Here is a 13,726-nt window from a genome sequence, read left to right as displayed (position 1 = left end):
ATGTATAACAAGATAAGCATGCAACTCATAAGATACCAAAGTACTAGATAAACATAGATAAGATAACGATAAGGTAGCATATGTCTCACACCATATGTCTAGAACTTAGGTCTCACAGGCATAAAACCAAACAAAGCAAAGCAGACAGCGAACACAAACACAAAGACACACTCGCAACACGGCAACGACACAAATCCCTAAAACTCTCTCCCCCTTTGGCATCGAGACACCAAAAGGGCAAAGAGCGATGCTACGGCTCCAGGTGATAGCAAGATGAGGATCACGAGCATCACATCCCTGCGGGATCGTCTGCACCACTGTCATCGGTCGGGAACTGCTCGGCGTCTGAATCGGTCCACGGACAGTGCTGCTGGATCCACTCCTCTTCCTAAGTGATCTGACCCTCCGACCCACTGACAACAGTCGCACCCAGCTGACGCATGAGCTCCTTGTGACGCCCCGGGAACCATGCCAAAAAATCTTGCCCACCTCTAGGTGAAGTCCGAATCTTCAAAATTTCATACACGTCCATCTCCCAAAAATATTGTCGTAGCCTGTTTATATTCCAGGCCCCAGATTCTTCCAAAAAATCAGCCACCCAATTGTATCTACAGTTTCTTTTAGGAGTTATTGGTTTGAAATCATGCCTCTTGGGTATCCATGGATCCCTCCATGTTCTAATCATCGTGCCATTCCCAACCCTCCAGATCAAGCTTTTTTTTTCAATAGATCCAGGCTGTGAGTGATTCCTTTCCAGACTGCAGAAGAGCTGGACGGGAATACCGTATCCAAGAGATTACCGTTTGGGTTGTACTTCGCCCGTAGTAGGCGAGCGCATAGACTGTCTGGGCTGTGCAGTAATCTCCAAGCCTGTTTCGCGAGTAATGCCTGGTTGAAGGCACGCATGTCTTCTAACCACTAAGCGAAAAAGAAGAGAATCTAATAATTAAACTGACCAAACCTGATACAGCTCATTATCCAAGGAAATCTAACACCGGAAAGAGTTCTTTTTGCAAAAAAACTAATTTGCTTGACCGCCAAATTAAATAGCTGCCAAAGAACAAACCTTATGTTAATTCCATTTTTTCTTGGACTCACATAAAGACAAAAAAATCACCTGAAACTTACTGATTTAGTGGCTACCTGTGCTCCGATACGGTGCAGCAGTGGTCGCCGCCGGCTCCAGGTGCCGTGAGATTGAAGCAGAGAGGAAGGCTGCTTGTGCGATGTGAGGAGATGTACATGCGTTGACCATTCCACGAGTTGAGAGGCAAGGATCAGACGGTGTGGTCAGGCTGATCAAACGGTCAGCGAGGCGGCTTAAAATTTACCGGCAACAGCCGGTTGATTTGTGGCATCGGTAAAAAAAAACAAAATCTGCAGGTATCGTCAACGATTCTAGTTCAAGTCAACAAAGGCAAGTCCATCCCGTCACGTATAAAAGGGCATGCGACCTCAAACCGACCGACACTACTAGAGATATGAGTTTTTGCCACCAAGGTGATCGGTTGCTACAAGTACAAAATTGGTGACTATTGGTCTACTGCTACCAACACTACTTGGTCGCTCCGTGGTGGCTATAGTCTAGTCGCTATAGATATTGAGCGACCAACATTGCGAACCCTGGTCGTTAAATGTCATATCAATAGCTACCAACCAAATCTGGTGACTAATGGGATCTAGTGACCAAGGGAGACTTGGCGACTAATGAAATATAGAGACCAAGGGCCACTTGGTTGCTAAAAATATACAGCCACCATGTACATGGTTAGTGGCTAGAGATATCAAGTGACCAGCCAAGGCTTGGTGACTAAAAGAATCTAGAAACCAACTACATGTTGGTGACTAGAGATATTTTGTAACCCAAAAATTGCAAACCTTGGTAACTAGAGGCATGAGAAAGCAACTATATCATAGGTACAATATATTGTCACATGCTGACATTTGTAGTATGCAAAAAATCTTAGAATTTTAGACATTTGACAGTAAGTTCAGAATCAGCATTTGTAAACTTATGATCCAGACATTACATGCTAAACTGAATTTTGTTTCACAAGTAGGAAATACTACTCTAGCATTTGCAAAGTACAGTACCATCTTTAGTACTGATCGGAACATATGATCCAATCGGTACACATACTACTCTAGATCTTCAGCACAGTGCCATCTCTAGCATTTTGTTTTTATTTAGATCCAACATAGTCTACTGGATGTGGCGCAAGTATTGTTTCTCGCTTCTCCTCCAGTACTCTCTCAAGCTCCTCCAAGGTCATCTCCTGCATAATGGTGGCCAGAGCATATGTTATTTCTGCGAGCACAAGTGCTAACTGATTCGGATACAATTGCTTTGTGTATGTTAGTAGAAAATGAAAAGGTGGTAGACAAAGGCAACTAACCAACACAAAATGAAGCTAGAGCAACCTGATCATGAATGCCTAGACCCTCCATCAGACACTAGAGAGCCTATGATTCACAAATTTGGACCATCAAGATTAAGATCATGAAGAAAATTGCCAAATCACACAATATTTTGACTATTTGAAGCAGAGGCAAACTGATCATACCATTTCCATCGGAAGAAGTTGGAGCATGTCTATATCCTGGCCTCAAATGACTGTTGAAAATGTATACATGTATTACTAGCTATATAGTTCCTCCAAATGGCAGAAGATCCACAAGAGGGGTGATATGATACAGTGCTTATGAAGCGACAACAACTCAAAAAGTAATACCAGTGAATTAAACAAAAAAAAGAATGCTGCATTTAGGTAAGCTACACCCTATATTTCCATTTGGCAAAAGTTAAAGTGGCACTCCAAATAAACCACCTCCAGAAAAAGCAACTCATAGACGCGAAAGTCTTCAGTACAATAATGCCAAGTGTTTAGATTTTAATAAGTGGGCGCTAAGATTGACATGAACACGGTATTCCCACAATTGAGTACAGTTTATCACATTAGTAGTTACCAGTGTGATGTAGTAGCAATTTAGCACATAATAGACAAATAGACAGCCAAGTAATATCGCAAAGAGGGGAAACAACAGCAGTACAGCGCACTGTTTTATCTAAGGAAGCTGCAGGTGCAGGAGGCATCATCTAAAATACCAGAGCATGGGGAAAATAACATTACCTTGCAAATGATCTTGGAAAACTTGACATCCTTTGTACAGTGTTAGACATCAGCGAACCTGTGACAGAAATTGGAATGTTTTATCAAAAGCAATATGCTACATGTATTTTTGTAAATAAAGAATGACAAAAATAGTTGAGATTGATGTGTTGCATACCTATTCCGTCAGATGGCATTGGCCGCTCAGTTGTGAAACCTAGCCCTGTTGCACCAGTGCCGTTCATAGGAGGTGAAATGCCAACCAAGTTAGACACGACACTCTGTAGCCAATCGATCTTCTTCTGTTGAGCTTCAAGTTGAGATTGTTGAGCCTCAATTTGACTTTGTTGCGTAGCAACAATCTCCTTTGTAGAGGCCAATTCTTCCACTACATGCTGAGTTGAGCTTGCCGCGCTTGAGTAGGCCCTTCTATTTGGTTTTGGTCCATGACCCCGACCTTTGATGTAACCATATGCCTTACCAAGCACCTGCTCGCAAATCTGTTGCTCTGTTAAAGGTACTTCACCGTCCTCTATAGGTTCCTTTTGCTTCTGCAACATTTCTTCCTGCATTAATAATACGAGAAATGAAAGGCATTTACATTCTTAATTGCAGCAACATAATAATGTATTTGAAAGTACCCAAACTCACTGTTACGTGGTACTTACATGTTTATTCCTGGCATCTTCTGATGCCCATCCCTTCTTATCACTAGAGTAACACTCCTTGTATAGTCTGATATCGCCACAATTCTGATAATACAAGATTCAAAGTCAAAAGACATGAATATAAGATAGCTACAAGTTTCGATATTCTGCTTTCACCATAATTGTGACACAAGATAAAGATAAGTAATAGTGACTTACTAGTTCATGTTGAACCGCTACAAATGACTTTGTTCCCTTCTTGTGAACATAAGGTAGGTTTGAGCGGTTAGCCTTCCCAATTGTGGACCGTTTCTGCATATGGTAGTTTTTTGTAAACAAATAAGGCAGGGTTGAGTGACAAAGATAGATGCAAAATGGTTGACATCCATTCAAAGACTACCATACCTTAAATTCTTCTGTTTCAAAATGATCACAGAGCCAAATCCAATCTCCAACTCTATTATCAATAAGGGGAGGATATGGATTGCTTCTAGCATCATCACCAGATTTTACATAATGTTCATAGCACTTGTGACGAAAACTTTTGTAGCTTGAAGAGAATAGCAGATCCACACAGCCTTTGATATGATCTTGGGTGAAATCAAGATTGAACTTAAGCTACAAAGAAAGAACTCAAATTTAAAACTATACATGTTCGAAGCTACAAAGTTTGATAATCTTACATACCTTTAGAAGTTCATACAATGGCTCCTTATCATCCTCAGTAAGACTATGCCACCCGGCACGTTGGATAGGTGCATGGTACCGTGTAAGAAGTCCAATCTCTCTTGAAAGTAGTTCATTATTTTCTCCAATAGGTCTTCTCTCTTCGGAGATGGTCAAGTTTAGTGGATGACCTGCCCTTTTGATCAAACGCTCCAAGCCCTTTCCCTTATTTATCCCACGCACCTTCCTGCATTTTGATGCTGAGGTACTCCCAGAATGTTGACCTTGAGATTGTGGGGCATTCCTTGGTGGCCGAACTGTTCGTCCAGGTCCCATCTGCCATAGAATTAAAAGAATGGAACAATACCCAGATTGTTTATATTAGAAAGATAGGGGAATCAGATTTGCTACGTCAACAGAAATAAACCACGAGTTACATAGTAATTAGATATGTTGTGGCAACAGAAATATATCATAAGTATCAATAGTAATCCGAAATAACCTGAAACAGGATACATATAGTCTGATATACATTGAAACAGGACACCATTATTCTAATATAACCTGAAACAGGACACATGTAGTCTAACATAACCTGAAATAGGAGACATATAACCCGATACAACACATAATTATTCTACTACTCTGGTTCCTCTTCAAAATTATCCTGAGAGACATGGCTCTCCTTCAAAGATGCCAACTCTTTTGGATCAGTAACAATTTCTGGTGCAACATCATGTCGACACGAGACATTGCCTTCAAAAGTTTCATCGATGGAAACATTGGTAGCTTCCTCCTCTTGAAATGCAATATCTTCGCTAGCATCATCTTCATTGACTTGATTCCAAACCTCTGGATCAAAAAGATGGCGATGCGGAGCCTTCTGCACAACTAGCCAATCGCCCTTCAATTTTGTATCACGTACATAGAAGACTTGGCTCACTTGACTAGCCAGTACAAAGGAGTCATCTTGGTACCACTTGCTTCCTATATTAACACTAACAAAGTCATCATCGATCCTCACAGGCTTGTTACTCTCTAAATCATACCATTCACACTCAAATAAAGCAACATGTCGATCATTGGGATAATCCAGGACATATATATTTTTAAGAATACCATAATATGTGATATTTTGCCCCTTATGTTGGCCCTCTGTGCACACACCACTATTCTGACTTTTACGACCCTCTTCACGCTCCTTTGTCAAGAATCTAACCCCACCAACAATGCATCCTGAGAATTTGTGTACTCTCTTATGCGGTCCAATTGCCAATGCATACAAACAGTCAGACACTAGGGATGCTCCTTGGTTGCGCAGATTGATCACCTAAATTCCACAAGTAATGCAAGTTAACTCATGGAAGCCATTGCCTGGATTGTTGTAGCATGATTGGCGAAGCCATTGCAAGTTATTGCAAGTTAACTCAAGTAATAGCATGGACTTACTCTTTGGCGCAGCCATGAACCAAACTGTTCACGTTGCCTATTTTCAATATTATCCGCACCTTCAGCCAGTAGGGCATCCTCATGCTCACTAGAAAGAAATGTCGAGGGATGAGTTTCTAACTAGTTGAGGATGTATAATTATAACTTAAAGTTTATAACATGTATACTTACTATAGGTATTCTTGTAGTTCCTCACAATTATTTAGCACATACCAAGACAGAGAATCATACTGATCTTGTGTTAACATAAGGTCATCCCTATGGCCAAAAGCACGAAAACTAGTTGAGAATACCGAGAAACGATCAAGTGGTTGTCTCTCCCCATCAAAATTCCGCTCTTGTCTATTGAACCTTGTCTCAATTCCATGTAGATACATGGAGCAGAATGTTGAGCACTCCTTCATAACATAAGCTTCAGCAATTGAACCCTCTGGGTGTGCCCTATTGCTCACCATGCTTTTCAAAGTACCAAGAAACCTGCAGCCCAAATTTTCTTACTACAACACATTTCTACACACTAATAGAACTGTAGAAGGGTGGAAGGACTAATGTGATGAAGAACACGCTACCTTTCAATGAAGAACATCCATCTGTATTGTACAGGACCTCCAAGCCTTGCTTGCTGTGGTAGATGCACTGCTAAGTGCACGCTAATATCAAAGAATGCAGGTGGGAGAATCATTTCTAGTTTGCACAACACAACTACTATTTGTTGTTCCAACTTATCCAAGATATCCAGCTTCAATGTCTTGGAGCATAATTGGCGGAAAAAACTACCAAGCTGCAGAAGTGCATCACAGATATCTTTGTGCAGAAATCCTCGCATTCCAATCGGGAGTATTCTCTGAAGAAGAATATGGTAGTCGTGTGTCTTCAGCCCAGTTATTTTCCCATCTTTACTTATACCTTTTGATATATTTGCAGCAAATCCATCTGGGAAGCAAATAGATTCTAGGAATTGCAGAAACTCAAGTTTCTCATCTCTGGTTAATGTGTACCATGCATGATGCTTTTCTATGCTACTTCCCGTATCATTCAAGTGTAGATCTGCTCTGATATTCATGTCTTCTAAGTCCTTGCGGGCCTTAAGTGTGTCCTTGGACTTGCCATCTATGTTTAATAAAGTCTCAAATAAGCTCTCACGAATGTTCTTTTCAATGTGCATGACATCAAAATTGTGTGGCAATTTCAGATCCTTCCAATATGGTAGCTCAAACAAGATGCTCATCTTTGTGAAATTTTTCCCTGGCATGTCCTTTAAAGATGCCTTCCTTTTCTTATTTCCAGGATGTTTTCCGCATTTGAAGCCCTGGAGATGATCTAACTTCTGCAGCAATTCAAAAATGTCTTTCCCAGATAGTTGTTTTGGTGGCAACGCTTTCTCATTCTTACCATTGAAGGCCTTACTTTTGCGCCACCTATGGCGAATAGGCAAGTACCTCCTATGACCTAAGAAACCAATTTTGCTTAGAAGTGGTTGCGAATAGGTTCCATCTAGGCAAACAGGGCATGCCTTGTAGCCCATTGTAGAATACCCAAATACTGAAGCTAGTGCTGGAAGGTCGTGAATAGTCCATAGCAATATTGCACGCATATTGAAAGTACCTCCTTCAACAGCGTCAAAAGTAACAACTCCTGGATTAAATAATTGCTTTAGTTCTTCAACCAGTGGCCTCAAATACACATCAATGTCCCTTCCCGGTGACTTCTTCCCGGGGATCAATAATGTCATGAGCAAGAAGGGCTCTTTCATGCTTCTCCATGGAGGCAAGTTATACACAACTACAATGACAGGCCACACACTATATGAGCTACTCATAATTCCAAATGGATTGAAACCATCGGTGCCAACCCCGAGCCGCAAATGGCGAGGGTCTTGATCCAGCCAGGGATATTTCTTATCCATATGTTTCCAAGCATCGCCATCCGGAGGACCCCTCAACACATTTGGTTCGACAACTCTCTTATCCCTATGATAACGCAAATCTGAAGCTATTTCCTTGTTCATGAACAGCCGTTGTAATCTAGGGATTAAGGGAAAGTAGCGCAACACTTTCTGAGGTACTCGCTTCCCCTTGCCCTTTTGTGTCTTCCACCTCGATTCCTTGCAAACTGGGCACTCGTCCTTGTCCTCATGCTCCTTCCAGAATAGAACACAATCATTTTTGCAAGCATCAATACTTTCATAACCTAGCCCTAGATCTCCCAGCGTCTTCTTTGCTTCATAGTACGTGGCTGGAAGCGAGTTACCGGCTGGCAAAGCCTCCTTCTGAAGCTTGAGTAGCATGTCAAATGATTTGTTGCTCCAATGGTTAAGATCTTTGAGGTGTACCAGCTTTAAAACAAAGGATAGCACCGAGTGACCTTTGCAGCCCGGGTACAGCTCACGTTGTGCACTTCTCAGCAAGCCGTCAAATCTGGTCAATGACTCATTGGGCTCCGGAATGCTACCTCCAGCAGGATTATGGTTCTCTTGCTCGTCAACCCCAACAGTGGCTCTATGGATATCTCCTAGCAGATCTTGGACCATATCAAATCCATCAAAATCATCAAGATCTTCCTCATCTTCAAGTGACTCATCAACTTGGTCTTCATCATTGCTAACTTGTTCTCCATGGAATACCCATTTTGTGTACGAAGTTTGTATACCATACAATAACAAATGGGTTCGAACTTGACTAACACTCTGCTGACTTATATTCATACAAGTTTCACAAGGGCAACGCATCTTATCATTGCCGCTGTTATGTTGACAAGCAAAATCAATGAATGCATTCACCCCGGAAACGTAATCGCTTGAAAACCTATCAGGCAACCTCATCCAACTCTTATCCATACTCTATCTTTTCCTGCACAAGCACTCTACAAGTGAACCAAAAATAGTACTAGAAATGTAAAATATAACAACATAACCACATTACCTACAAATCATTATCTGCCGGTAAACACATCAATCACGAAAGGAATCAGGCTGGCTACGTCAAACATTTTCAACCAGTCCACCCGACATGATAAACTAATTGATCTACTCATATTTATCAAAATAATAATCCTAGAAAACTAGGCCTATAATTATCAAAATAATAATCCTACAGTACCACATATATATGTCACATTGCCACTGTATTTTCAAAAGAAAACTTGCACTCTATCAAACTAAACCCGCAGCTTACATATGTAATTATTTTATATGCAGTAACATTATACTAAAATATAATATCACAGCAGCAGCAGCCCAAAGGGACTGTATAATGCTATACTAGAATTGTATACAAAGACAGTCTTCAAACATTATAGTACAACATTATACAAACACAGTCTTCATAGAACAGTATTTGAAGATAGTACCATAGAACTGTATATCCTTGGAAAAAATTGTACTACTAAAATATATTACAAGTCCTGATGCTGTAAGTATCAATATGCAGTAAGATTATACTGTATATTTTACTACATGCATATTATATTCAGGTCACAAAACCAAACTCTACATAGTAAGCCAAGCCAGTTTTCAAATCACAAATTGAATGCTACATGTATATTTTACTTCCACATTTCCACAAACACTTGAAGTGCATGATCTATCCATCAAGTACACAAAGCAAATTAATGGAGAGAAACAGGGGAGGAGGCAAGGACAGAGGGGAGATCATTCTTACGGGTTGAAGCCTTTGCTGGTGTTGACGGTGAGAGCGAGATATCACTGGCTGCGGCAGAGCTGGTTGGGGTCGGAGAAGGTGGAACCCTAGGCGTCTGTTGCGGCAGCAGACCTTGCGCCCCTGTGCTACCGAAGCTGCTTCTCTTCGCCCACGCGGCCGTTGCCGCAGCTGCTTCCCTTCCCCCACGCAGGCGCGCCGCCACCACCGCCGCAAGGGACAAGCCCGCCGCTGCCGCCGCGAAGAACAAGTCTGTCGTTGCCGCCGCGAGGAACAAGCCCGCCGCTGCCGCCGCCAGGAAAAGGCCCTTCTCCGCCTTCCGCCGCCCGCTCCGACGGAAAAAACGAGTCAGGCCGCCGCCAACGCCGCAAGGGGCGATTCGATTTGGGGGACTTGTCTTTTTGCATATTAGTCCTTGGTTGCTATTTCTGCCCTCGATACAAACCGGTGAGTGTCCAGCACATAGGCCTATCGTGACCAAGGAACTAATTAAACGGTTGCAATTGGTACATCTACAGCCACCAAACTTCTCGGTGACAAAATATCTGATGGCAAATGGTATATTTTCTTGTAGGGCAGAAGTACCAGGAGCAAGCGCCGCCGCGTCGACCCCGCCGACCGGCTGGGCGACCTGCCGGACTGCCTCCTGCACGTCATACTGTCCAACCTCAGGTCCCGGCAGGCGGTGCAGACGAGCGTGCTGTCCCGGCGGTGGAGGCACCTGTTTCGCGACGTGCCCTGCGTCGACATCGACGAACGCGACTTCACCAACGGCGGCGACGGCCAGCACTGGGAGCGCTTCGAGGACTTCAGCGACCGCCTTCTAACGTCGATCCGGCCGGGGACGCGGCTCGACGTCTTCCGCCTCCACCTGGCCAGCCGCGTCTGCGACAATTCCACCTCCAGCAGATGGATCCGCCGCGGCCTCCGGCACCTCCCGGCCGCCGTCGACATCTGCGCCACCCACGACCACGCCGTCTCCTGGAGACCACACTTGCCGTTCCCGCGTCCCGGACCCTACGGCAACGGAGACCCGCACGCCCGCCCAGTCGGCGTGCGCCGCTGGTTTCACGCGCCGCCTCACCAAGCTGCGGCTCGTCGGGGTCAACATCCTGGCTGGCTTCGTGGAGGACCTCCGCCGGCACTGTCCGGCCATCGAGGAGCTCCACGCCGAGAGGTGTTACATGCCCATGGACGTACTCGCATCACCCACCCTCAGGCGCCTCACCGTCGTCGACAGGCGCCACCACTACCGCTCGGCCGTTGCTCCCAGGCTGGTGGCTCCCTGTCTCGCCTCCCTCTGCCTCGAGATCGTGTACGATGGCGAGGAGCACGGCAATGTCGCCAGGGCTGGAGCGGCTACACCAAAACAGTTGACGGTGCTCACCGACACGTCGGTACGGCTCAAAGCCGCCGACGAGCGTAGACCGAACCAACAAGGGCGGGAGCAACGCAAGCTCAAGTTCTTCAAGTCAATGGCCGGCTTCCTAGCCCTTTTGCCTAACGTCGTGAACCTACATCTCCAGGGGTTCACCACAATGGTAAATAAGGACTACCCGAGGATGATGGATTTTCTCTTGTCCCTAAAATCTCATCATGATCATGATATATACCAACAAAAAACACATTTATAGAAATTTAATTATTAGAAATATGTTCTTAGCTAAAAATGATGCAAATATCATGATTTTATGTATGTTAATAGGATCTAACATGTATTTGTTCATCTTGTTATACGTGTGTTTCAGGCATTGCTTCAAAAAGGAAACCCAAGAATTCCCGGTGCTATCTAACTTGAGAAGCTTGCTCCTCGAAAATTGTGATGTTGGAATGAGTTACCAGGCGTTGGCAAGCATCCTGAGGAACACACCGAACTTGGAGAAGCTTGCATTGCACCTATGCATGGTACGTCATAGTAACTAACTACATAACATGACAATTTAGTTGCCCTGCCTTCAATTAGTTTTGGGTTAGCTAATCAGATAATCTCATCACATGTATAACCACAGTTTGCAGCTCCCCCGATCGTGAAAAGGTGGAAGGAGATGGCATCTTCCAAAAGCCATTCCGCAACTCCAGTTGCACCTGTTGGTTTTTGGGGCAAGAAGTTAACAACTATAGAAATCAAGCGTCGACAGCAAGATGATGAACACATGGCTAGAGTTTTACTAGAGATCTCTAAGGGGATGTTGCCGGCGCAATGGAGGCAGGTCAAGACGTCATGTGCAATTGTGTCAGGATGAAACTAGGGTACCCATGAAAAATAGGAACTACTCCCATGATAAAAATATTTAAGAGGATAGCACACCACAAAATTTTTCAAACTAAAACTATGTATAATATGGCATTTTGTTATTTGAAATGTTGTTATTTTTAAATATTATATTCAAGATTTATTGGGACCATATAGAAACAGCTGAATTATAGGCTGGGTGACATCTCACAAGCTGGTCTCATATATATTCAGGTTGCTTACGACTTGTTGATTATTATGGGGTTTTTTTACTTGGTTGATGGTTGTTATGTTTGAAGTGCTTGTATCCATAATAAGATCTCAGCATTAGGTCTCCTTGGTTGCCCAAGTTTCCTATCATCAAGACCACTTGTTTGATGCCCATCCTCAGGTCGTGTGAGTTATAGTGCAATACATTAGTTCTATGCTGCTATATTCAGCTCCTCCAGAAACAAAATTAAATAAGTTTGATTTAGAATAAAACTTGGAATATACATATAATTGTTGACTTTCATGTACTTGACTCTTTTAATGGAACTTTACTGTCTGCATGCAAACTTTCATCTACTTTACTTGGTGCCCCGAATACAAAACGAAATTACTCCACTGACAATACTTTCCGCCGCGATATGCGAATAATACTTTCTTCGTGTCCAAATCTCGGGCATGCATGGTCGCTGAGGCACTGCCATGTAGGATCTTTCTGGCGTCAGACCCATGTTTGTCTAGAAGGATCAAATCTTCGATTCATTTAAAATATTCTAACATCTTCGGCCCTGGAGCTTTGCCGAAAATCAACCAATGCAAAATCAAGATTTTAGTCATCTACTCCCTCCGTTTCTAAATATAAGTATTTTTAGACATTTCAAATAGACAACAACATACGAATGTATGTAGACATATTTTAGAGTGTAGTCACTTATTAAAATCATTTTGCTCCGTATGTAGTCACTTATTGAAATCTCTAGAAAGACTTATATTTGGGAACGGAGGAAGTAACAAATAGCAAAATCATATATACATACATGCATACATACATACTTACGTACTCCCTCCGTTTTAAAATAGGTGTCTCAACTTTAATACACTACTAAAGTTGAGACACTTATTTTACGGAGGGACTACAAAATATTGGAGACGCCCCTTTAATAACGAGAGTAGGATACACAATGTGTGGTGTGCAGTTCGCTAAAAAAAAGTGTCGTGTGCAGTCTGTTATATATTCCACCTGCTGTTTTGGAAAATAAAGAACGACAAGAAATACATCGTGGACTCGTGGTCTACTGCAATGCGTATCCCAAGTTCCCAGCTGACCCTCAAAAAAAAGTTCCCAACTAAATCGTTTCATGTAATGAACCGATTCAAGTCTAACAAGGCCCCTCCACCCCTTCACGTATAAAATGCCTCCCGCCTCCCTGGCTGGCTGGCTCCAAGCGAACGACACGCCACGATCCGATCGTCATGGACAGCGATGCCAGCAAGCGCCGCTGCGTCGACGCCGATGACCGGCTGGGCGACCTTCCGGACTGCCTCCTTCACCTCATACTCTCGTACATCGGCTCTCGGCAGGCTGTGCAGACCATGGTGCTGTCGCGGCGGTGGAGGCACCTGTGGCGCGACGTGCCCCGCGTCGACAACGACGACCGGGAGCTCGTCAACGGCCAGTACAGCTGGGAGCGCTTCGAGGACTTCGGTGACGGCCTGCTGATGTCGATCCGGCCAGCGGAGGGGCTCGACGTCTTCCGCCTGCACCTGGCCAGCGCCGGCAACGACATGGCCATCACCGACAGATGGATCCGCCGCGGCCTCCGGCACCTTCCGGCTGCCGTCGACATCCATGCATGCTGCACATGACCGAGTCATCGCCTGGAGACCGCACTCGTCGACACTGTGGCCAGGATACAAGCCGGGCCTGTCGGCGTGCTCTGCCGGTCACACGCGGCGCCTGAAAACCCTACGGCTTGT

The 13,726-nt window shown here is 44.0% G+C and overlaps 3 protein-coding genes across 3 annotated transcripts; 1 reads left to right on the top strand and 2 right to left on the bottom strand.

Annotated features, from left to right (window-relative positions):
* Positions 1-2,425: 2,425 nt before the first annotated feature.
* LOC147967038 (uncharacterized) lies at positions 2,426-4,759 on the bottom strand. Its single transcript, XM_087527445.1, has 8 exons — positions 4,445-4,759; positions 4,163-4,375; positions 3,977-4,069; positions 3,779-3,862; positions 3,289-3,676; positions 3,132-3,189; positions 2,565-2,614; positions 2,426-2,463 (listed from the first exon to the last, which is right to left on the bottom strand). Exons 1-8 carry the CDS (start codon positions 4,757-4,759, stop codon positions 2,426-2,428), a joined length of 1,239 nt encoding a protein of 412 aa, XP_087383571.1.
* A 304-nt stretch (positions 4,760-5,063) lies between these two features.
* On the bottom strand, positions 5,064-8,708 carry LOC147967037 (uncharacterized). Its single transcript, XM_087527444.1, has 4 exons — positions 6,442-8,708; positions 6,044-6,349; positions 5,873-5,960; positions 5,064-5,753 (listed from the first exon to the last, which is right to left on the bottom strand). The coding sequence occupies exons 1-4, from the start codon at positions 8,706-8,708 to the stop codon at positions 5,064-5,066; spliced, it is 3,351 nt and encodes a 1,116-aa protein (XP_087383570.1).
* Positions 8,709-9,277: 569 nt separating this feature from the next.
* On the top strand, positions 9,278-11,771 carry LOC147967036 (MEIOTIC F-BOX protein MOF-like). The gene is made up of 6 exons (XM_087531021.1): positions 9,278-9,282; positions 9,722-9,875; positions 10,103-10,504; positions 10,560-11,107; positions 11,277-11,433; positions 11,538-11,771. Exons 1-6 carry the CDS (start codon positions 9,278-9,280, stop codon positions 11,769-11,771), a joined length of 1,500 nt encoding a protein of 499 aa, XP_087387147.1.
* Positions 11,772-13,726: the final 1,955 nt, after the last annotated feature.

The sequence above is a fragment of the Triticum urartu genome, chromosome 6A (genome assembly GCF_056163025.1).
Source record: "Triticum urartu cultivar PI428250 chromosome 6A, HENAU_Tu73, whole genome shotgun sequence".
Classification (NCBI taxonomy): domain Eukaryota; kingdom Viridiplantae; phylum Streptophyta; class Magnoliopsida; order Poales; family Poaceae; genus Triticum; species Triticum urartu.
Note: the sequence above shows the minus strand (reverse complement) of the source record. Positions and strands in the feature narration are given on the sequence as shown.